This window comes from Triplophysa dalaica, chromosome 11, assembly GCF_015846415.1.
Source record: "Triplophysa dalaica isolate WHDGS20190420 chromosome 11, ASM1584641v1, whole genome shotgun sequence".
In the NCBI taxonomy this organism is placed as follows: Eukaryota; Metazoa; Chordata; class Actinopteri; order Cypriniformes; family Nemacheilidae; genus Triplophysa; species Triplophysa dalaica.
This window is the reverse complement of record NC_079552.1, coordinates 293,250-318,940: the sequence shown is the minus strand read 5'-3', so window position 1 is coordinate 318,940 and position 25,691 is coordinate 293,250. Positions and strand designations below refer to the sequence as shown.

Genomic DNA, 25,691 nt, shown 5'->3' with positions numbered 1-25,691 from the left:
TGATGAAATATGTCCCCATCAGACACGTTCAGATATTCACCAGCTTTATCAGATACGCTCCGTTCTTCAACATCTGCCGTCTGTCTGACTGAAAACAATCTGACCGCATGTTCAGCCGAACTTAAATCAAACCCTGTGACCCAACAGAACCGCATGACATCACCATATCTCTCTCTCTTCACACCACATCACCTCATATAGAGAGATCGCTCACGTGATGTGGAATCATTCATGTGCTCGTGAGCCACATCTACTGACCATCTATTAACTCATGTCATTGTTGTTTCTGTTGGAGTACATGTGACTCGTACTTTAAACCTTTTCATCTCAATTGATTCATCAAGTAAAGTGAAAGTGTTAACAGGGCTTGAAAGTATTAAAGGAGAGTTAATGTAGCGACAGAGGTGAACATGACCCAAAGTCAAGATGTGTGTTCAGCCTGCTGTTTCTCATGAGGACAGAAGAAAATTCATCATTTCATGAGACACAACACAGCAGAGAGACATTAAACACTGAAGAGAGAGAGAGAGAGAGACTCTGGGGTCGAGTCCTGGAAATGACTAACTTGTTCTACTTAAAGATCTTTAAATAGGATGTGTGCTTAGATCTGATCCTCATCAAATCATACACACCACAGCTCACGGGACACACATGCACGCACACACAGTTATGCACGCTCGCGCACAAACACACACGCACAAACACACGCTTAAACACATATTTTTGCTTTCATTAGCTGGTCAGCCGTTTAAATAAACGTCATTGCAACGTCATCTTCCCTCCCGAGCCTTTCTGGCAGAAGTGATTATACTGTAATATTATTGACACATACAGCACACGAGCACTGAACACTACACATATGTGATGATTTCATACTGTACCTGCAAGAATCATGTGTGTCAACACACACCACAAGAATTTCAACGCTTCAGTTGTGTTTATTCATGTTATCAGAAGCGGCCACAGAACACAACAAGTGAGAACATACAGTCAGACGATTATCATCATCACAACAGAAACTCCTTCAGGGTGTTTTACTAGAATGCTTCCTTTAAAACCATGAGGATCTACAGTAAGAGCACTATACAGCGTGTCATGTGTTTGGAAGATTCCCATTGGCTGAGAAAATCATTACAAACTCGACAACGCTCTATATAGGATATGAGATTTACAATGGCTGACACGAGACCCTTTCTGTAAATAAACTCAAGCAGAAGATGTTTGTGAGTCAGGGTGTGAAATCTTCTGTCCGTGAGTCTTCATCATGTGTGTCACTAACCGGCGCTTTAAGCGTTTCTCTCTGAAGGCACGATGAACTCCAAACCCAAATGACTGAAGATGTCTTCTTCTGTTTCAGCAGACAGGAAGGTTTTCTGTCGAGACATTCAGAAGAATAAACAGAGAGACGTGATGAATGACAGACTCACTGGTAAAGGGTCAGTGATGTCATGAGCGTGGAGTCTCAGAAACTTCACAATCCACTTCACCTCTCAAATCCGACAGATTTACAACTTAATATACAACAAATAAACACGTAGACGATATGAGATTTGTTCCTCTGCGAATGATAAAAACTGAAAGTCATTCAGAGAGTTTGTGATGGAGAAAACGCCTCTCTATGACGGCTGAAAATATGAAGGTTTGGTGTTTCAGAGGCAAAGCGAACGATTACATTTTGAAAAAACACAAACTTGAATTCTTTGAAACAGCAATACGACAAAAATCTATGAAAGAATAAATGTAGATGTCTGTGTTTGTTCTTCACAGATCATCACTAGATGACGCTCACAGGAGACATTGAGACTTCAGCAGAGAATCTGAGCCGTGTTCAGCATGAACAAACCTCCTGACCTTGCCATAGAGGAGACAAAGTCATTACAGATGTCATAACTGATGAGAGAGAGAGAGAGAGAGAGAGAGAGAGGGGGGGGGCGGTGCTGCGGGCGTGATGTCATGAGATAGAGAGGCGACCGGAGTGATGCTGCGAGCACAAACACATCTCGAGCGGAACAAACGTGTCAGAAAGAAGCACAGCGCACAGAAAACACATTTAACAGAAGCGACAGGCCGGCGCTGAAAAACAAACAACACATCCAGGTGTCCGCTTCACTTTCACATAAAACACACATTTACAATGCAAATGACAAATGGCGTGACTCACTGTTTCATCTGAAATACAATCCACTACACAATGACATGATGATGGACTTCATAAATGGATTTCATTTTTAGGCCTTAAATTATTGACAAGTCTTCAAACAGATATTGGAATAATATTCCATGAAAAACAATCATCATAAAATACAGACCAGCAAACCTGGAAAAGGTCAACAGGTGACAGCCATACGACGTGTGAGGGGGGGCTAGGGGGGGGTCGCATTGTTTTATGAGTGCACCACATGACACCTATAGAGCAGCGGATCATCACATGACAATCATTTTGAGCGACAGGAAAAATCTGAAAATATAGATTTTGGTTGAATTTGAGATTTTCATAAAACAGAAAAACATTACCCTCGTCTCAAGATCGCAATCATCTGAGCCGTAATAAAACATCCCAAATGATCTTCATTCTTCTGTGTTTTCTGAGAGGTGCATCTTCAGAACCCTTTCCTGATACAAACTAGATGAGTGTCCATCGGAAGCAAAGCACTTGGTTTTGGTTTTAAAACATGCAGGAATGAGAAAATAAAGTGCAGAACTGATGATGTTAAGAGAGTTATAACAGCTCAAAAAAGAGTTAAAAGAGCTTTCATAAAAGTTCAGAAAGCAAACACAAGCAATTCTAGAGTAATCCTCTCGGCTCCTGACCACATATTGATGTGTTATCAAGCGAATTGATCAATCTCTAAAATAAAGATTTATAAACTTCATCTTCTGCGACAGAAGCTAGTATCAATCACACCCTAGTGCCCTACACACTAAGGCCTCATTCACATTTCACATCTTTTCCTCGCGCATATTCATTATTTCATATGTAGACACGCTACAGGCGTATTTTCACTGCTTATTATCCATATATCAGTTGTTTATACCTCCTCATCTCAACGGCTTTAGTGGCCTGTGGTTGCTTAGCAACGACAGACGCCAATGTCCAGGTGCTTTGGAAAAAAAGGAGAACGCAGTGCAACTCATGGTTTTAGACACAAAATGTGAATCAGGCATGTGAGGGGCAGAGCTCTAGAAGTGGACATTCTAAAGGGAGACTGGCAACTCTCTGTTAAGAAGACCAGCGTATGATGGTTTGCTCTGATTTGATGCTGGTTTGTGCTGGTTTAAGCTGGTCACGTGCTGGTCCATAGCTGCTCAAACCAGCATCAAAACATAGCAAAGCATCATATGCTGGTCATCTCAACAGGGCTGTCACTGATAACATCACACGGGTCCACTGAATAATACACATCAATACCATTTCCTCTTTATCTGAGACGACTCTTTGTGTTTGACATAATGTTTAGAACGCCTGATTCTGTTCTCTTGATTCTGATTGGCCAAACCAATCCATGTGCTGGACCAAAGACATTTCAGACGCTAGAGAGCAGATGCCTAAGAAAAAAATTCAGGTATTTGCAGGTATGAAAATATCATTAATATGAAGAAAATATTATAATGCATTTCTTATATAAATGATATCACACTTAAAATCAGCTCGTCCAATCACAAACTTCACATTGTGAACACAGATCAACTGACTTTAAAGAAATCTAACAGCATTCATACAAACAAACATTTAAATACACAAAGAATATTAAGAGTTAAAGGACACTGGAGGAAATGATCCGGCTGAATCACACATGATCCAACACAACACACACAAAACAGAAGAGAGGAAATATTCACTACACATCAGTACTACAAACACACACACACACACACAATCTGTGAAATGACTGCACATTGTGTTGTTGTGTAGTATTGTGCACTAAATGACTCATTCAGTGATAAGTGACGATGAATGAATGAAGCAGATCTCTGTAAGTGTGTTTTATTTGTGTGTTGAACAGACAGTGTGCTCAGGATGAGTTACAGCGCACCCCTGACACGTATGTGTGTGAAATAGTGACACGTCCAGTATATATCCCAGAGTTCTTAGGGTCAAGCCCTCATATCGCAGTGATATTAGTCTTTGAACGCCTCTGTCTGTGTTTTATTGTGAGGGAGGGAGAGATTAGCAAAGCAAATGATGAATTGAAACTCTTAAGTTAATCTGTCTTTATTGCAGACAGAAAGAGCTGACGGAGGCAGAAAGAAGTCGATTAGATGAGTCTCGTCCTCACCAATCAATCCTACAATTACCTCAGGCATCATAAAGCTCTCTCGCTCATCAAACACCTCTCTCTCTCTCTCTCTCTCACACACACTACGAGCTGTAACATTTTTATCAGTCTAAACAGAATCTCCTCGTTCAACAATGATGCTCATAAATGTAAACGGATGTGTTGAGCCGCTCTGCAGGTGGACGCTCAGATCTGATGTTCAGCCACTGAAGAGTCAAACACACATCAAACAACAACTACACACACACACACACATTAAAAGTTAATAATTATTGAGCAAGTACAAGACTGTCACCTTACCTCCGTTCACAACTGTAGGTTTATGTAATATTGATCAAGAAATTGTTCGACAGAAAGTGACGGTTTGACATCATTTGTTAAGAAAGTATTAAGAAAACAGAGACAGAATTCAGCTTGTGCGGAGGAAACAGTGTGCAGTTGATCATCTCTTGTGTTTCACATGAAACCTCACAGAAAACCCCAGAACATCAGTCTGTACACACTCACATCTTCAGATCAACACACTTCAGTGGAAAACAGATTCAAACTAATATGTTAGGGATGTTTTTTGTGGCCTAAGAGCGACACAAACACGTAAGAGGGATAAGCGATGTCTACCAAATTGTCATCGGATGATGGCTACAGTAAAACATCCCGATGGACGATGACATCATCACCCTGCGGCGTTATCAAGTAATGCACGTCTGAGCTTCACAGTTATAAAAATTATATTCTTCTCTGATGATATTTCAAAAAAAGAGTACAGCACAGGCTGCGCAGACGTGCGTCTTCTTTCTACAGTTTGTTTCAGAAGAACACGTTCATTCATGTTTCGGCAGTAAAATATTCATGTGAAATAACGCACCTACATCACTGGTGATCATGTGTTGTGAGCAGATTTAAAAACACCCAACATCAAATCAATCCTAGCATCATTTATTCATCACTTGTGAGTGACTCCTTTCTTCAGTGAAACACACAAGAAGATATTTTGAGAAATGTCTCAGTGGTTTTGTGCTCACACAATGGAAGTCATTGAAGTTTGTTGTTGTTTGATGATCGACATACCTCAAAATATCTTCTGCTGTGTTCTGAAGAAGAAAGAAACTCATGAAGGTTTGACATGACATGACAGTGAGTCACGTGTGAAGCTCAAAGCGTGTGCTGTGGTGAGGAGACGTGTGGTTTCTTTAACATTGTACCAGAACATCACAGCAACCAAACAGAACATCTTAGCAACCACAGAGAGATGAAGTAAGACACACTTAGAACAACGGAGAGCCACAGAGAACATGACAGCATCCACAGAGGTGCAGACTAAACTTGCTAACTGTGTGTGTGTGTGTGTGTGTGTGTGTGTGTGCATTATGAAACATGTGATGAGTCATGTAATCAACACAATAATGAAACCATCAGAAGTCATTCCAGAAAAAACATTGAGAAGATCAGACAGAGAGAGGTATTAATATCTATGTGACGTGTGTGTGTGTGTGTTTCTTTGAGTGAGGGGTAGATAAAGACATGTGATGTGACGTGTGTGTGTGTGTGTGTGTGTGTGTGTGTGTGTGTGTGTTTCTCTGAGTGAGGGGTAGATAAAGACATGTGATGTGTGTGTGTGTGTGTGTGTGTATGTGACGTGTGTGTGTGTGTGTTTCTTTGAGTGAGGGGTAGATAAAGACATGTGATGTGACGTGTGTGTGTGTGTGTGTGTGTGTGTGTATGTGACATGTGTGTGTGTGTTTCTTTGAGTGAGGGGTAGATAAAGACATGTGATGTGACGTGTGTGTGTGTGTGTGTGTGTATGTGACGTGTGTGTGTGTGTTTCTCTGAGTGAGGGGTAGATAAAGACATGTGGTGTGATGTGTGTGTGTGTGTGTGTGTGTGTGTGTGTGTGTGTGTATGTGACGTGTGTGTGTGTGTTTCTCTGAGTGAGGGATAGATAAAGACATGTGATGTGATGTGTGTGTGTGTGTGTGTGTGTGTATGTGACGTGTGTGTGTGTGTGTTTCTCTGAGTGAGGGGTAGATAAAGACATGTGGTGTGATGTGTGTGTGTGTGTGTGTGTGTGTGTATGTGACGTGTGTGTGTGTGTGTTTCTCTGAGTGAGGGATAGATAAAGACATGTGATGTGACGTGTGTGTGTGTGTGTGTGTGTATGTGACGTGTGTGTGTGTGTGTTTCTCTGAGTGAGGGATAGATAAAGACATGTGATGTGACGTGTGTGTGTGTGTGTATGTGACGTGTGTGTGTGTGTTTCTCTAAGTGAGGGGTAGATAAAGACATGTGGTGTGATGTGTGTGTGTGTGTGTGTGTATGTGACGTGTGTGTGTGTGTTTCTCTGAGTGAGGGATAGATAAAGACATGTGATGTGATGTGTGTGTGTGTGTGTGTGTGTGTATGTGACGTGTGTGTGTGTGTGTTTCTCTGAGTGAGGGGTAGATAAAGACATGTGGTGTGATGTGTGTGTGTGTGTGTGTGTGACGTGTGTGTGTGTGTTTCTCTGAGTGAGGGGTAGATAAAGACATGTGGTGTGATGTGTGTGTGTGTGTGTGTATGTGACGTGTGTGTGTGTGTGTTTCTCTGAGTGAGGGATAGATAAAGACATGTGGTGTGATGTGTGTGTGTGTGTGTGAGTGTATGTGACGTGTGTGTGTGTGTTTCTCTGAGTGAGGGATAGATAAAGACATGTGGTGTGATGTGTGTGTGTGTGTGTGTGTGTGTGTGTGTATGTGACGTGTGTGTGTGTGTTTCTCTAAGTGAGGGGTAGATAAAGACATGTGGTGTGATGTGTGTGTGTGTGTGTGTGTATGTGACGTGTGTGTGTGTGTTTCTCTGAGTGAGGGATAGATAAAGACATGTGATGTGTGTGTGTGTGTGTGTATGTGACGTGTGTGTGTGTGTGTTTCTCTGAGTGAGGGGTAGATAAAGACATGTGGTGTGATGTGTGTGTGTGTGTGTGTGTGTGTGTATGTGACGTGTGTGTGTGTGTTTCTTTGAGTGAGGGGTAGATAAAGACATGTGGTGTGACGTGTGTGTGTGTGTGTGTATGTGACGTGTGTGTGTGTGTGTGTATGTGACGTGTGTGTGTGTGTGTTTCTTTGAGTGAGGGGTAGATAAAGACATGTGGTGTGACGTGTGTGTGTGTGTGTGTATGTGACGTGTGTGTGTGTGTGTTTCTCTGAGTGAGGGGTAGATAAAGACATGTGATGTGACGTGTGTGTGTGTGTGTGTGTGTGTGTATGTGACGTGTGTGTGTGTGTTTCTCTGAGTGAGGGGTAGATAAAGACATGTGATGTGACGTGTGTGTGTGTGTGTGTGTGTATGTGACGTGTGTGTGTGTGTTTCTCTGAGTGAGGGGTAGATAAAGACATGTGATGTGACGTGTGTGTGTGTGTGTGTGTATGTGACGTGTGTGTGTGTGTGTGTATGTGACGTGTGTGTGTGTGTGTTTCTCTGAGTGAGGGGTAGATAAAGACATGTGGTGTGACGTGTGTGTGTGTGTGTGTATGTGACGTGTGTGTGTGTGTGTTTCTCTGAGTGAGGGGTAGATAAAGACATGTGATGTGACGTGTGTGTGTGTGTGTATGTGACGTGTGTGTGTGTGTTTCTCTAAGTGAGGGGTAGATAAAGACATGTGATGTGACGTGTGTGTGTGTGTGTGTGTGTGTGTGTGTGTGTGTGTGTTTCTCTGAGTGAGGGGTAGATAAAGACATGTGATGTGACGTGTGTGTGTGTGTGTATGTGACGTGTGTGTGTGTGTTTCTCTGAGTGAGGGGTAGATAAAGACATGTGGTGTGACGTGTGTGTGTGTGTGTGTATGTGACGTGTGTGTGTGTGTGTTTCTCTGAGTGAGGGGTAGATAAAGACATGTGATGTGACGTGTGTGTGTGTGTGTGTTTCTCTGAGTGAGGGGTAGATAAAGACATGTGATGTGACGTGTGTGTGTGTGTGTGTGTGTATGTGACGTGTGTGTGTGTGTTTCTCTGAGTGAGGGGTAGATAAAGACATGTGATGTGACGTGTGTGTGTGTGTGTGTGTATGTGACGTGTGTGTGTGTGTTTCTCTGAGTGAGGGGTAGATAAAGACATGTGATGTGACGTGTGTGTGTGTATGTGACGTGTGTGTGTGTGTATGTGACGTGTGTGTGTGTGTGTTTCTCTGAGTGAGGGGTAGATAAAGACATGTGGTGTGACGTGTGTGTGTGTGTGTGTATGTGACGTGTGTGTGTGTGTGTTTCTCTGAGTGAGGGGTAGATAAAGACATGTGATGTGACGTGTGTGTGTGTGTGTGTATGTGACGTGTGTGTGTGTGTGTGTGTGTGTGTGTGTGTGTGTTTCTCTGAGTGAGGGGTAGATAAAGACATGTGATGTGATGTGTGTGTGTGTGTGTGTATGTGACGTGTGTGTGTGTGTGTTTCTTTGAGTGAGGGGTAGATAAAGACATGTGATGTGATGTGTGTGTGTGTGTGTGTTTCTCTGAGTGAGGGATAGATAAAGACATGTGATGTGTGTGTGTGTGTGTGTGTGTATGTGACGTGTGTGTGTGTGTGTTCAGTGAGGTCATGATGGTTAGTGATCACATGTTCACCTGTCACAGGTGTGAGTCTGCTCTTAATGTGTGTCACACTCTACACCAGCACTATAATGTCAGAATAAATGAAACCACATTCCCCTCGCTCAGAGCGCTGTTCTCTCACACACACACACACACACTCACTCAAACACACACACAGACACACAGACACACACATACACACACACAGACACACACACACACACACTCCTGTCACACCAGCTGGGAATGTTCAGAAGTGTGGCTCCCAAAAGCCCAATGCAATTGCCCTGTTATTGTCCACTCACATGTCACTCGAGTGTGTGTGTGTGTATGTGTGTGTGTGTGTGTGTGTGTGTGTGCGTGTGTGTGTGTGTGTGTGCGTGTGCGTGTGTGAAATTACAGATGAACAAGTCAACCAGTTTCAAACACAGTTTACATCTCTCACGTACAACACGAGTGTGAAGGGATGACGATAATAACAGGAATAAAATGATCTCCACAACATCTCTAAATCATTCTGATCAGAGAAACACACACACCTGCAGAAATACATATAGACATCAATCACACAAGAACACACCAGCAGCCACCGGACGGACAGACAGACAGATGGAAAGGCAGACAGACAGACGGACAGACAGACAGAGGGACAGACAGACAGACAGACAGAGGGACAGACAGACAGACAGACGGACAGACAGACAGACAGAGGGAGGGACAGCCAGACGGACAGACAGACAGAGGCACAGACAGACAGAGGGACAGACAGACAGACAGACAGACAGATAGATAGACAGAAAGGCAGACAGACAGACAGACAGACAGACAGACAGACGGAAAGGCAGACAGACAGACAGACAGACAGACAGACAGAAAGGCAGACAGACAGACAGACAGACAGACGGACAGACAGACAGACAGACAGAGGGAGGGACAGCCAGACGGACAGACAGACAGAGGGACAGACAGACAGACAGACAGACAGACAGAAAGGCAGACAGACAGACAGACAGACAGACAGACAGACAGAAAGGCAGACAGACAGAAGGACAGACAGACAGAGGGACAGACAGACAGACAGACAGACAGACAGAAAGGCAGACAGACAGACAGACAGACAGACAGACAGACAGAAAGGCAGACAGAAAGGCAGACAGACAGAAGGACAGACAGACAGAGGGACAGACAGACAGAAGCAGTTAACCATTGGTTAGGGAGAGATGGTCTCACTTCATATATGTGTTTAGAACATTCAGTTTTCTGGTTTGTAGCAGTTAGCTGAAGTTTAAAAACGGTCATGAATGTAACTGTATGACACATGAAGCTAATAATCTGTTATCATACAAGGGCAGATATGATGAAATACCCTCTAAAGTGAGTGTTCAGCAACACATCAGCCATGTGACAGGAAGACACACCCCTGCCAGCTGGACCCCTACCAGGTGTCTTTACCATGTACCATGTGTTTTGTGAAGAGGAACTACAGTTTTCTCTCTTTAAACAGTATTAGCGTAATTCCTCTGACAGAATCATTAGAAGTAAAAGCGTCAAGTTAAGAGAGAGACAGAAGTGTATCAATCTTTCTCAGTTTGAGGCAGAAATTAAGCGATTGGAGGGTCTGGACGTCAATGACAGGACACATTATATTAACACCGGCTCATTGGTGAAATCCTCCTGAGGAGTCTGGGGTGATTTTCTGTCAGACGCCCGTCATCCAGCTGTCACGCCGGCCGTTGTGTGGCGACTATGACAGATTGTTGTATTAAGGGGAAAAATGGTAGTTAAGTCAATGCATGTTAATATGAGAAGAGTGCCATAAGTGAAGACGGAGCGGTTCCCCACCGCCCCTCTCGGGACCGCCGCTTTGATTAGTCATTGTCAGAGAAAAGCCAATGCATTTAAAACTGGAAGAGGCAAATCATTTGTGCCCTGCAGTTCATTTGTACCTCTGGAAAAAAAACATTTTTCAATCCCTTTTTATTTTTTCTTTCCAATCCTGTTTCCCATTAAAGTGCAGCTTGTGTGTGTGAGTGAGTGTGTGTGTGCTGATTGAGTGTTAATGGATGAAATCTCTGTGCAAAAAATATATTTTATCAGAATACACACACTCCCACTCACACACAGACCTCAACAATAGAAACATAATGAAACTATCAGGAACTATTCAACAGAAAGACAATCATTCTGAATTAATGATGGTCTTAAAAAGGTCAAATTCATGTAAATCTCAGTGATGTGTCTGTATATTAGCAGAAGACATCACATTATTCTAATGCTGTTGAGATCTCTCCGGTGTTACAGACATTCTGTGTTATCATTCATGAAGTGTTAGAAAATTGGTTAGTGTAACCGGTGTTCTCGCCCCAAACCAAGACCAGAACTATCCACACAAGCCTGACACTTTACACATCAACAAGAGAGATGAAGTTCACATGGAGGAATTTTCCTTTGGTTTCTTTGGGCAAACACACACATCCATTTCACCATTTCAAACACAACACTTTTTGCTCTAAAATGTCAAATCATGTGAACTTTTTCATTCATTGTTTGGTTTGAGCGGTCTGTGTTGTATGTTTTTGTGTGATGTGTTGTGTTGTACCGTGGCTTTGTCGTACAGCGCGTGATTGTCCAATAGTTTTCCTCGCTCCAGTCTGGCGAATCGTCTCAGATCTCGATCAAAAAGCTGAAAAACACATGAAAACACATAAACATTTCAAGAATAAAGTGATTTTATACATCAGAGAATTCTAATCTTACAGCGGAGGGTCATTTAATGCACATGAAGACATATGTATTTCATCTCAGGTTTGATTTTAATTAGATTATACAGTCAGACCACAGATGTTACACTTCAGAAACAGAAAAGAAATCAATTCAATTATTATTATGAGTTTAATAGAGGTTCTGTTTGTATATTTTCCCCTGACAAAACAAAGAAACTGAAACATTTAGAAACTGACACCGCTGTTGAACAGCAGATGACATCACATCTGCACTAAACAAACTAACATCTCTTTAGAGCGACTCATGACTTCTCACACAATAATCACAAATTATCTAATGACAATTCTCTCATCATTTATTCTCCTCATGTGTGTGTACATCTGTGTGCGAGTCTTTCCTCAGTGGAACACAACAGAAGATATTTTGAGAAATGTCTCCGTGGTTTTTTGTTTACACAATGGAAGTCAATGGATTTCAGTGTTGTTTGAGGATTAACATCCTTGAAAATATCTTATGTTGTGTTCTGAAGAAGAAAGAAACTCATACAGGTTTGACATGACATGATGATGAATAAATGATGACAGCACATTTTATTTTTGAATGATTCTCTTTAAGCTTCTCAACTGAGAACTGTGATATATGTGAAAACACACGAGGACACACTGAATGAATTACACTGAGACATGAAACCAGTTTGATATGATTCATTCGTGAGGATGAGCCTCAGAGACACATCTCAAGTCTTTCTGTGTCATCATCCTCCTCACAGTGACGGCTGAAAAGCATCATAGGACAGTGAACCTGGGAGGAATGTAATTCCAGCTGATAGGTCTGCAGACGAGACTCAGGGGACATCAGCTCTACGGCCGGAGGTCAGAGGTCATCTATAATCAAACTCCCTCTCACACTCTTTCTGCAGTGAAGCAGGGATTTTAGAGAGAGCAACACAACACAAGTGTGCTCATGTTGATCATGTTCTTCAGAAACTGTCTGCATTTTATTCAGTGTTAAAGGGACAGTTCACTCAAAAAATCTGTCATCATTTACTCGCCCTCACATCATTTCATATCTGTATAAGTGAATTTGTTCTGATAAACACAGAGAAAGATATTTGGAAGAATGTGACAGACTTTTATTTTTGGATGAACTGTCCCTTTAAGGAGCGATCCATCATGACTCATGATATTTGATGTGGCTGGAGTTTTTCTTACCGTTGAACCGGTCCATCCCAGCAGAGCATAAGCAAAGCGTTCAATGGGCGGAGCCACAAGATCCACACGTATAGCCCTCCAATCCCTGCGTCCATCCTCATCCCTCTCTCTCTCCTCACACACATCATCTCGCTTTAACTTCACGATCAGAAAACACTTGTGGAAATGATCCATTGACTCAAACCGACGGCTCGGCAGCTTCCCCAGGTCAAAGGTCGACTCCTGGAGGTCTGCGTACAGGAGGACATTCTGAAAACACACAGACAGTTAAAAATGACTTGATACGTTTTTTCAAACGTGAAATCACAGTTGTTTGAGATCATTGACTTACAGGATGTCCCGTTACACAATGTACTGTATTCTGAACTCAATGAATGGAATAAAAAACTGTGAATCATGTCTGAGATCATCACACCTTGAGATTTCCTTTTCTGATCCTCAAGATGAGACACTTGTGAGATGAATAAGAGACTTGAACATGTATGATCTACAAACACACACATACACGCACATAAACGCACACACACCTAAACACACATACACACACACACACATACACACAAGCACACACATACAGGAAAATAAACGCACACACACACACACATACACGCACACACAAACACACACATACACGCGCACACACACATACAGGCACATAAACACACACATACACGCGCACACGCATATGCACACAGGCACATGCACACACATACAGGCACATAAACACACACATACACGCACACGCGCACACGCATATGCACACAGGCACATGCACACACATACAGGCACATAAATGCACACATACACGCACACACAAACACACACATACACACGCACACACACATACAGGCACATAAACACACACATACACGCACACACACACACGCATATGCACACAGGCACATGCACACACATACAGGCACATAAACACACACATACACGCACACACACACACGCATATGCACACAGGCACATGCACACACATACAGGCACATAAACACACACATACACGCACACACACACACGCATATGCACACAGGCACATGCACACACATACAGGCACATAAACGCACACATACACGCACACACACGCACACACATACACGCACACACCCACCTGCAATCACACAATTGTCACACTTTTATCTTAGCCTTGCAGCTGTTTTAACACGCAGTAAGAATATAAAGAGAATCACACATACATTATCATCCTCATTATTTCATCAGCACACATCTCAACACTAACAATCTATCACTTTAAACTGACATGTTAATCCATGTATTCTGACTCATAAATCAGATTCATTTACATCAAACCATACACATTTGAGCCAAACTTACATACATAGTGAAAATAACACTCCACACGGAAATCTTTTAACAAACAAAATGTTTACATTTTAAATTTAGTCATTTAGCAGAAGCTTTTATCCAAAGCGACTTACAAAGAGTTTAGGGATCAACAAGCGATATGTCACACAGGATCAATAATACAGTAGGTGTCAATACAAAGCTAGAACACTACCTGCTGAGAGAAAGGATTTGTGTTTATTTTATTTTTTTACACAAGAATGAAAGAATGAAATTAAACTCTCACAGACCTGTCCATTTATCAATGTGAGATTAAAACTAATGATGTGTATACATATATGAATAAACCCTCTGTATCTTACATGATCACACTGTCGCACATCTATACTGGGGAAGGAGGAGTGATTTAAACAGAGCAGTAATCCCATCTAGAGTTTCATGACAGAACTTTCTAGTCAAACAAAGTTTTTCTTCAGCCAAAATGAGAATTCCTTCAATCATTTACTCGCCCTGATGTTGTTTTGACCCATGTGATGGTGACATTCTTCTCTGAATGTGAGAGCAGATCATTTATATACAGTTGTGTTCAAAATTATTCAACCCCCAATGCTGTAAATGGTTTTAGGGAATTTAGTGTACATTTGTAATTGTATTCCATTCCATTCCATTTTCTACCGCTTATCCGAACTACCTCGGGTCACGGGGAGCCTGTGCCTATCTCAGGAGTCATCGGGCATCAAGGCAGGATACACCCTGGATGGAGTGCCAACCCATCGCAGGGCACACACACTCACTCATTCACTCACGCACTCACACCCTACGGACAATTTTTCCAGAGATGCCAATCAACGTACCATGCATGTCTTTGGACCAGGGGAGGAAACTGGAGTACCCGGAGGAAACCCCCGAGGCACGGGGAGAACATGCAAACTCCACACACACAAGTCGGAAGCGGGAATCCAACCCCCAACCCTGGAGGTGTAAAGCGAACGTGCTTACCACTAACCCACCGTGCCCCCCATTTGTAATTATATTCAGAATGAAATTCTACAAGGACTTCTTAAAGAACCATATGCAACTAAAATGACATCAATTAGTTTTGTAATACAGTAGTAAATGACTGTGATACTCAGCTCCTTCTAGACATTTACTGGTGTGGTTACAAACATGGTGAGGTCAAGAGAATGGTCCAGGAAGACCAGAGAACAGGTGATTACTCTTCACAGGAAGGGCAATGGCTATAAGAACATTGCAAAGATGTTAAACATACCAAGAGACACCATAGGAAGCATCATTCGCTAATTCAAGGCAAGGGCACTGTTGAAACGCTACCTGGTTGTTGGGATAGTGTTCTGTGGACTGATGAAACAAAATTAGAACTTTTTGGGCCCATGGATCAACGCTATGTTTGGAGGAGGAAGAACAAGGCCTATGAAGAAAATAACACCTTGCCTACTGTGAAGCATGGCGGGGGGTCAATCATGCTTTGGGGCTGTTTTGCTTCTGCAGGAACTGGGAAGCTTCAGCCTGTGCAAGGTACCATGAATTCTCTTCAGTACCAGGAGATATTGGATGACAATGTGATGCAGTCCGTCACAAACCTGAGGCTTGGAAGACGTTGGACCTTTCAACAGGACAATGATCCCAAGCATACCTCCAAGTCCACTAGAGCATGGTTGCAGATTAAAGGCTGGAACATTTTGAAGTGGCCATCGCAGTCACCAGACTTAAATCCCATTGAGAACCTCTGGTGGGACTTAAAGAAAGCAGTTGCAGTGCGCAAGCCTAAGAATGTGACTGAACTGGAGGCTTTTGCCCATGATGAATGGGCGAAGATACCCGTAGATTGCTGCAAGACACTTGTGTCAAGCTATGCTTCACGTTTAAAAGCTGTTATAACTGTAAAAGGATGTTGTACTAAGTACTAAGATTGAATGTCACTTGGGGGTTGAATAAAACTGATAATGATGTGAGCTCAGAAAAGAAATTTGTGGTTATTTCATTATAAATGTTATGTTATATTTATCTGACCTACACGTGCCTCTTTGATTTAATTGTAAGCAGGATGACTGAATGATCATAATCAATGTCAAACCGACCAAAACAATCAATTTCAGTGGGGGTTGAATAATTTTGAACACAACTGTACAACAGAAGTAAATGAAGATTCAAGTGTCCAGCTTGACATTATAAATGCACTTTTATAGAATGGAAATGAAGAGCTCAGACTTTGTGTTTTGTAGAGAGATATAATGGACGTTTGGTTAACTTTGCCATTGGCACAAAAAGACAATTTCAAGACAAAGATAAAGCTCAACACATTCTACATCATCCAGTAAGTGTGAAAGTCACTGAATGAGATGCTGTGAAGCCTCCGGGGGTGAGATCCTGCATGACAAGGTTACTCCACTTCAAATCGACCTTCTTTGACTTCACTTAATCACACACTGGCCATCGCCCCCTGGAGGCCTGGAGATCTAAAGAAAAACCTCACCGGCCACATCTGAATCCAGCTCTGATAGCTCATAAAGACACAACGTCCAATAACAATGAGAGAGAGAGAGACAGAGAGAGGGAGAGAGAGAGAGAGAGAGAGGGATAGAGAGAGAGAGAAAGAGAGAGAGAGAGAGAGTTTAAAGCTGGAGCTGGGTTATTTTTAATTTCTGAAATGACAGAGAGGACGACAGGCAACCCATCATGAGTCCAGTCACCTCCCACACACACACACATACACATCTGCAGGGATGAACACTGTGGCGAGGCACAGATCGGAGATCAGCGTTGCCTGGGAAACGGCCCGCTGATTGCGTACACCTGACGCTTATTAGCTGCCGGGCATAAAAGCCGCGTGCTCCCAGTACTCTGGGTCCTGTATCTGGCCGCACCCACCGTTGTGCCTTATTGACCCCCAGAGCGCGAGAGTGGAGGAACAGCGAGGGAGACAGAGAGAAGGCACCCCAACACGAGCACGGACTGGCGAGTTTTTAAAGGGCAAGCACCCCGATATATTTATGTTGGACGCGTGAAAGTAAGCTGTCTAATAAATTCCCGCTGGGGTCGTTTGAACTGCCATCTTGTGTGTGTGTCGTGTCTCTTACCCCGTCACACTGGTGGAGAAGGTGGGCATATTGACACGAGACAACCACCCCGGAACCTGATAGTAATTTTTTCTTTTGTTTGTGTTTTTTTTCGCTTGTGTCATAGGGTCCCGTTTGCTCTCTCTCCCAGCCATTGTGCTGACTTCCGGGTTTGACAAACATGGAGGAGATTATGCGATGTTTGACGGATCTGAACATCCGCCAACAGACCTTTAATGAATAGATAGCTGTTAGACAAGAGAGACTGGAGTAAGCTTTTACTCATATGGCGGAAACCGCCGCCGGCAGATCACCTCCCACGGATTCTCGCGCCACCGCTCAACGCTGCCTTACCAAGCTAGGAGAAGCAGATGACATCGAAGTTTTTATCCACACGTTCGATGTAACAGCAACTCGGGAAGCATGGGATAGAAGTGACTGGGTCAAAATTCTGGCACCGTTTTTGACCGGGGAAGCTCAGCGGGCCTATTTTTCCTTACCGGCACCATTAAATGAAGATTATGATGCCCCGAAGGAAGAAATCCTCGCCCGTGTTGGAATTTCTCCGACCTCGGTGGCCCAACAGTTCTGGGAATTGAAGTTCCAGGAAACGGTACCCAGTCGCTCCCAAACAGCCAATCTCACATGTTTGGCCCACCTCTGGCTTCTTCAAGGGAATCCATCTGCCTCACAGGTCGCCGAAAAGATAGTAATTGACCGGTTGCTGTGGGCCCTTCCCAGGTGGATGACAGGTGCGGTGAGTATGCGGAATCCTGGAACGTACCGGGAGGTGGTGGAAGCGGTGGAGCTGGCAGAGGCAGCGGCAGCAAGGGATGTGGGAGAGAGAGTAACGGACCCACCCCGGAGGGTGACGACACCATGGCGGCGCCCGGAGGGTACCTCACGGCCAGTAGACAGACCAGCGGCCCCCTCCCATCGAGACGAGCCCATGCCAACAGAACCAGCTACCCCAGGACCTCGAGCGTGGCTGGCAGGATGTGTAGGACACCTGAACCCACCTCTAGGGGCACCGAAAAGAACGGTGTCTCTTGATGGGAAGCAAGTTACAGCAGTGGTCTAGACCTCGGTAGTCCAACGAAAGGGGAAGATGACCATCCCCATCACCTGCGTCCACGGAGATACCCGCAGTGTCCCAGCTCGACGGGTTACTATCTCAGCTGGTCCGGGCTCATGGCCCTTGGAAGTGGGGATTTTGCCGGACCTACCCGTCCCAGTACTCCTTGGGAGAGATTGGCCGGGATTTCAGCAGCTCTTAACCCAAGCGGTACACCCAACGAGGGAGGAGGGCCGCAACCGTCGTCGGAAAGGACCGACCAGGGTATGACCCAGACGGACCATGATGCTGGCCACTGAAAGTGAACGCGAGGGTGAGTCGGGGAACAGGGGGAAAAAAACTTATTTTCCGATCCGTATCAACAGGTTGTCACAGGGGGGTCATTCGGCCGGGAGCAAAGGGCAGACGACCGGTTAAGAAACTGTTGGTCCCAGGTTCGAGTGGTCGACGGAGAAGTTCGCCAGAACCCACCCTACCCGCTCCCCTATTTTGCTGTACAGAATGGTCTGCTCTACTGTGTCGCACAACGGAGGGGGGAGGAAAAACACCTACTTGTTGTACCCAAGTCCAAGGTTGATCCCATCCTAGAGTTGGCACATACACACCCGCTAGCTGGACATCTAGGATCGGCCAACACCGCCCAGAGAATCCGGGATCGATTTTATTGGCCAGGCCTGGATGGAGATGTAAAACGGTTTTGTCAGAGTTGTCCAACCTGTCAGGTCACAGCGCCAAACAAACCTCCCCCCAGTCCGCTCGTACCGTTGCCCATCATAGAGTTACCCTTTGACCGGATTGGGATGGATCTGGTAGGCCCGTTGCCGAAATCAGCTCGGGGGCACGAACACATCCTGGTTATCGTGGTCTATGCTACCCGGTATCCCGAAGCCGTACCCCTGAGGAAGGCCACAGCAAAAGCCATCGCCAAGGAACTTTTCCTCTTCTTTAGCCGGGTAGGTATTCCACGAAAGATCCTGACGGACCAGGGAACTACGTTTATGTCCCGGATGATGGCAGACCTCTCCTGAAGGTGAAGCAGCTATGGACATCTGTGTATCACCCCCAGACAGATGGGCTGGTTGAGCGCTTCAACCAAACACTGAAGAGGATGCTTCGCCGGGTGGTGGCAGAGGACAGGCGCGATTGGGATCTCATGCTGCCCTACGTGCTCTTTGGCATTCGTGAGGTGCCCAAGGCCTCCACGGGTTTTACCCCGTTTGAGCTCCTTTTCGGGAGACAGCCCCGTGGTCTGCTGGATGTAGCCAGGGAGGCCTGGGAACAACAGCCAGCACCTCATCATAGTGTCTTAAATCCTCCTGTCAGGCTGTTGACATAATTCACTCACAATGAGAAATAAAATCAGCGTGACACAAATTAAACTCTCTTTAAGTCGGATACAGAAGAGATCTTTGAACACTTTTATGGTTTGAACACAGTTCCTCCACTGACTGTCAGATGATTGATCCACACAAACACACAACATTAAGAGTGGACTGATCTGTATTTGATGTGTGTTCTCCGCCTCCTCCAGAACTTTACAAGCTCACCATCAGTCTGCCAGGAAACAAATCCACGCTCCAGTGAAATCTTTAGAAAGAACTGCTGAATCTGCCAACATTCATCAGACGCGTGCCATCAAACATTCTCAAGATCAACGACAAAAACCAGAAACTGAAACAAATGACATTTCAGCAAAAACTCAGGTCTTTAAATGAATCTATAGCTATTATTTCTAGACAGAAAGTCTCTAAAGCAACTAAAAGCATTAAGAGACATAAACTGACGTCTGATTGGACCACTGAACTCTCGTCTGCTCAGGGGGTGGAGTCTAGAGGATTCTGGGATTGTTGTCAGTGTGTGTTTATGAACAGGATTGTTCTTTATGTAGTGTTGTTGTTTAGTGATCGTAACATCTCTTTATCTCTAGTGATTTTACTGCTTCTACAGTCATTTCTACACTTTTGAGGGAAGCGTGTAAAGGTGTTTGTCAGGACGTTCACTTCTCAGTTACGTCTCATTTTAATGTCAGTTAAACTCTGAGTGCTGTCTCTCTAGTGCTCATGTCTGATTTTCACAACCAGTTAAAACACAAAAAAAAAACCTTTTCTAACATCAAACCTGCATACATGTAATATTCTCATGCATTAGCTATAAATTCCCGCTGTGAGGCGGACATAAGAAGTTTTAACAGAAACCAAGAACAAATCTGATAACCCAAAGCATGAATTCTTTATAACTAAAACAAGTCAACATGGTGAATTTTGACCTACTTGTCTCCTGAACCGGTCTATGATTGCTGGCAGAAGTCCGTCCTCTTGACCCGGCTCAGGTGTTCTGATGATGAAATCCACATCATGACCAAAGTCCTTTCCCCTAAACACACAAGAGAAAAACATCACATTTAGAAGGACAACACATAGAAGGCATCATGTGTTTATTCCAGAGATTCATTTGAGTTTGATGTTTAGAACCTGAACCGAGAGTCATATAGAGAGATATTCTGAGAGTTTATTTGTGAACTTCTGAAGAAATTAAAGCATCAAGTGACACATTCAGATCAAGCACCAGCTGCACACACTGAACTCAACAAGACAACACAGAAAACTGATTCATTTACCACACACATGTCACACACATGTCACACACACACACGTCACACACACATCGACACACACACATACTGTACGTCACACACACACACGTCACACACTTCACAACCACTACAAACATCATGGTCATGACTTTACAATCAATACGGCTGGCAATGCTCACACAGAAATGTGAAATCCATCATCCCATAATACAAGAGAGCAACTTACTCATTCTACAGAGATCTTCCCATGAGACAGAACATGACAAATGAGATCTCTTCAATACCTCATGCTACACTTTAGATTAAACTAAGAGCAAATAGAAACTTAGTTCTCATGTGTGTGTCACAGAGACGTCATCAATGTGTCACACTGAGCTCAGATTTGTCTCGTCTAAAATCAAAAGTCGATATTATTGAAGATCTCAATATCAACTCAAACATTCCCATCTCATCCAGATGATTTCACCTCACAATCTACATTCATTTACACCTCCAGACTCTTCATGTGTTCACAGTCTCATTTGATTCTCTTTTCATTTCTCCTGAGAGAAACACATGAGAAACACAAGTCAAATCTCCTGATCTATGAACGACAGCTGTCTGAATGTTGATGACATCACGTGATGTGTGTTCATGTCACTGATCTCTGTGTGAATGAACACATCTCACGCTTCAGCGGAAACATCAAGAGAAACAAACCATCTGATCCTTCCTGAATCTTTCTACACTGCAATAAATGACTTTCTTACTTGTTTTCCAGTAAAAGTGTGAATTTGTGCTTAAACAACCCAAAAACAAGTAAGAAAGTCATTTTTTGAAGAGTACTGACTGTGGCTGTCTGATTTAATTTGATTTCTTTCCCTTTTAGATTGAGGAACAAGTTCTTTTAGTGCTCATGTAGCATCAATAAAAGCAAACGTTGGGTGCTGAGTGCTTAATTGGTGCCGCAAAGGATGATGGGAAAATATGGATTTCATTCTGTAGTCTTTTTATCAGCTAAGTTTCATCAATGTACATTGCATAGAGAAAACCCACATACGGTCTTTATTAGATTTATTCATATACTGCTATAGTTTCTTAGTTATAATATTGTATGTAAACCTGCTGTGAGACAATGAAGATAGTAGAAAGGGCTATATTACTAAAAGTGATTGACCCGTATCCCATTGAAAGTCTGATTTCTCGAATGAGCTTAATAGTTATTATTAAATGTCAATACGGTGTGTGTGTGTGTGTGTGTGAAACAACACACTCACTGTATGAAACATATCTGTAAACATTTAACGTATATACTGTGAGGGTTAGTCAACAGAAAACATCACCAGCACTCTCTAAAAAACATTCAAATAGCTAATGGAAAGGGCTTATGGGTGTGTGTGTGTTATTGTGATGGTTTCAAAGAAACGTGGTCCTGGATCAAAATTCCTCTTAAAGATCATTAACATTCATCTTCTCAATACCATTATCTTAATTAACCCCTAAAATTAAAAGGAAATTGTATAAGAATGGCACACAATAGCCCTGCCCTAAACCCAATCCTACAATCTGATTGGTGGATTGTAAGGTTGTGTTCAGCGTGACTTATATGAGATGTTCGACACATGCTGCTCATACAACACAAATGACTGTGGACTGGAGCTGACGCTAGAGACGCTCACAAACACCACCATAAACTGAGTCTATAGAACACATTCAACATGACAGCACAAGAACACGCTTACTACACGCCTGCTGTACAAATCAACATAAAACAGATGAGACGTCTGTGATGAGTCCAGTCTGTGACAGCCATAGTGAGGAGGACCTGGAAACAGCGCAGGGTTGCCAGGGGCAACAGTCAAATATACCATTTAGCACCATTACACAAAAAACACATTGGATTAAAATGTCTGTCTTTCCACACACGCACACACACACACACAGGCTTTTAGAGCATTAAAAATCTAAAGCACGAGTCACGTGAATGATGAGAGAATCTGCCTTTATAGGGCATCTCACAAACATCATGTATAAAGAGTACAAAACTACAACACAACACCAGACATCAATTGACATCATCATAAAAGAGTTGGACACGTCTTAAAGAGCTAAAAGATGTAAGAGCAAATGAAACCCGTCTGACACACACAGATGACAGTAAGTGAAGTGTTTAATATAGTGTTCAAAGATGAAGTATCTCACTTCACAGGATTCTAATATTCACATCATCAGTGATCCAAACATCATCTCTCTTTCCTCAGAGAAGTTTGCTCAGGCAGATGATTCTTATTTTCTATCTAACCTGATGTCATTCACACAATACTTCAATCACGCTGAAATTAAATCACATGAAACAACCTTCCGATCTCTCTTGTGAAGTCAACACAGAAATGACTTAGACTGCAATTCATCGAACATTCAAAAACATGTTTACTGACAGCCTGCTACAAAAAGGGGTTTTGGTATACTGTATACAGCCAGTCTTGGGCAAGTTACCTCCAAAATGAAATGAATTATACATTTTTAGTTACTGTCTTTGAAAGTTAAGACCTTTTTACATTATAAAAGGGTCAGTTCTGGTACTTGATTCTGATTGGTTGAGCGGAGTTATAAGCTGTTATATAATAACACGATATATAACTGACTCCACATAGCCTAAATATCATTTTATTTACTTCATTTAAGCAATAATCCATGTGACCCAGTGGGTTACATTGCATTATATAACAGCTACAGGGTTTTAAAGACTCCGCTTCACGTCATGCCACAACGCCCCAAGCTGTTATAAAATGCACTGTAACCCACTGCTTCACATGACTTATTTCTTTAATATTTACTTCTTTATTATTTCTTTAATTTCTTTGAATTATAATGCGATACCCTACTTTTGCGTTACTTTAATCAAAATAACCACAAAAGCATGACTTCCCTGCTGAAAAAAACCCACCACAGAAATTCTAATGGTTTCCATTTAAACTCCACTGGAAACCATTTGGTTTTATTGAATACTTTGATCATCTCATCACTAGAACCCAACACATACCAGTAGAGACTTTTGTTTCCATTACAACAAATAAAATTCCCATCATAACCATGAAATCCAGAATTTATGTGATAGTTTCTATGGCTTTTCCAGCAGTGTGTGCATTCTAAAATGATGAAATATAGTTAAATTCTCCCATCAAAACAGGAGGTGCTCAATAGGTCTACACTGATTTTAAATATTCAAGCCTATTCATGCTTCTTGGGTTAAAGCACATTTATTTATTTATTTTATGTCAAAAATCATAAAACTTCTCATCATCTAAACCAGATATTGAATTCTACACTTCTATCATTCAGGCCTGATGGGCAGATGTGTGTGTGGACAGGTGTAGTGTGACGCAGGTTATTCAGCTCAACACTTCAGTGCTGTTATAGATATATTTATAATATCTGACGATGATTTATGTTACAGGTGTCTCTCTCTCTCTCTCTCTCTCTCTTCTCTCTTTCTCTTTCTCTCTTTCTCTGTCTCTCTGTCTCTGTCTCTCTCTCTCTCTCTCTCTCTCTTTCTCTCTTTCCAATTCTCTTTTTTCCTAAACCTTTTTTTTTTCCTCTGTCGATATTTTGAGGAGTTGTTTGGAGAATTAGTGTTTGTTGGGGTTTATCTTTGTTTGTTTGGTGGAAGTGGTGGCGCTGCCGGCGTGGCTGTCAGCATGGCTGCAGCAGGCGAACACAGTTTGCACAAACTCACGCGCCGACACGCTATCAAAATTTCTCCGCCTAACGGGTGTTCGGTTGAAGAATGTGTTCTAGCGGTGGGTGAGGTTGTCGGATACGACAGTGTTAAGTCGGCTTCTAGGATGAATAGTGCCGTTGTGATTTTTTTAGACAGTGTGGACAAAGTAAACCAGTTACTTGAGAGCGGAGAAGTGATTCAAGACACATACACAACAGTTTTGTCTTTAGTAAATCCTGCTAAAAAAATAATTATTTCGAACGTACCCCCGTTCATGAAAAATGAGCTTTTGGAAAAAGAACTAGGGAGACACGGAAAACTGGTGTCGCCAATAAAGATGATTCCTATCAGTTGTAAATTTCCTCATCTTAAACACATTGTGTCTTTTAGGAGACATGTACACATGATTCTCAAAAAGAGCGACGAAGAATTGAACTTGGTGTTTAAGTTTAAAGTTGATGACTTTGACTACACTGTGCATGTAACATCAGAGACAATGAAATGTTTTGGATGTGGGACTATAGGGCATGTGATTCGCTCGTGCCCAGAGAGAACAGGTGAGACGCGGGCTGTTAACGACCGAAAGCGAAGCCGCTTTACCTGGCGAACCGCAGAGAACGGTGCAGGAAGAAAACCGAGATGATAGCGATCAGGAGAATGAGCTGATAGAAAATTCAGCGAGTGAACAAAAAGCACAAGATGTGTCAAATGACGAGTCAAATGTTGGTCAAACCGCGACTAGAGTAGCTGAGTCAGTGTTGTTTAATGAGGAAGATGTTTTGTTGGATGCTGAAATTGCAAAATTGTCAACCAAGAGGAAAAATCCAGAAAATAAATCAAACACTGAACAAGTTACAAAAGTGTCAAAGACGAATCCTATGATCTGTTATTCTCAGTCAGATGATGGGTTGATGAACACGCAGGAGTCTGAAAGTGATTTTAGTGGAGACACACAGATGGATGTGGAGAGCGCTTACTCTTTCACCAAAATTCTGTCCTTTTTACAAAGGACTAAAGGCATGAGATCCATTAAAGTTGATGATTTTTTCCCAGATTTAAAGCTGTTCCTTGATTCAGTAAAACTTGTCATGAAAAACACAGAACAGCCTGACTTAACTTTTACAAACCAAGAAATTTTTTGTCTAAAAAAATGTATGATAAAAGTTAGA

The 25,691-nt window shown here is 42.8% G+C and overlaps 1 protein-coding gene across 4 annotated transcripts in view; it reads right to left on the bottom strand.

Annotated features, from left to right (window-relative positions):
• Window positions 1-976: 976 nt before the first annotated feature.
• dntt (deoxynucleotidyltransferase, terminal) overlaps window positions 977-25,691 on the bottom strand; it is a 67,254-nt gene continuing 42,539 nt past the window's right edge. For all 4 annotated transcript variants that reach the window (XM_056760158.1, XM_056760159.1, XM_056760161.1 and 1 more), the window contains 4 exons: window positions 20,500-20,602; window positions 12,767-13,015; window positions 11,431-11,514; window positions 977-1,373 (listed from right to left, as the gene is read on the bottom strand). In XM_056760158.1, the coding sequence (XP_056616136.1) occupies window positions 1,287-1,373; window positions 11,431-11,514; window positions 12,767-13,015; window positions 20,500-20,602 (523 nt within the window). In that variant the 3' untranslated portion in view covers window positions 977-1,286. The remainder of the gene's footprint in view (window positions 1,374-11,430; window positions 11,515-12,766; window positions 13,016-20,499; window positions 20,603-25,691) is intronic.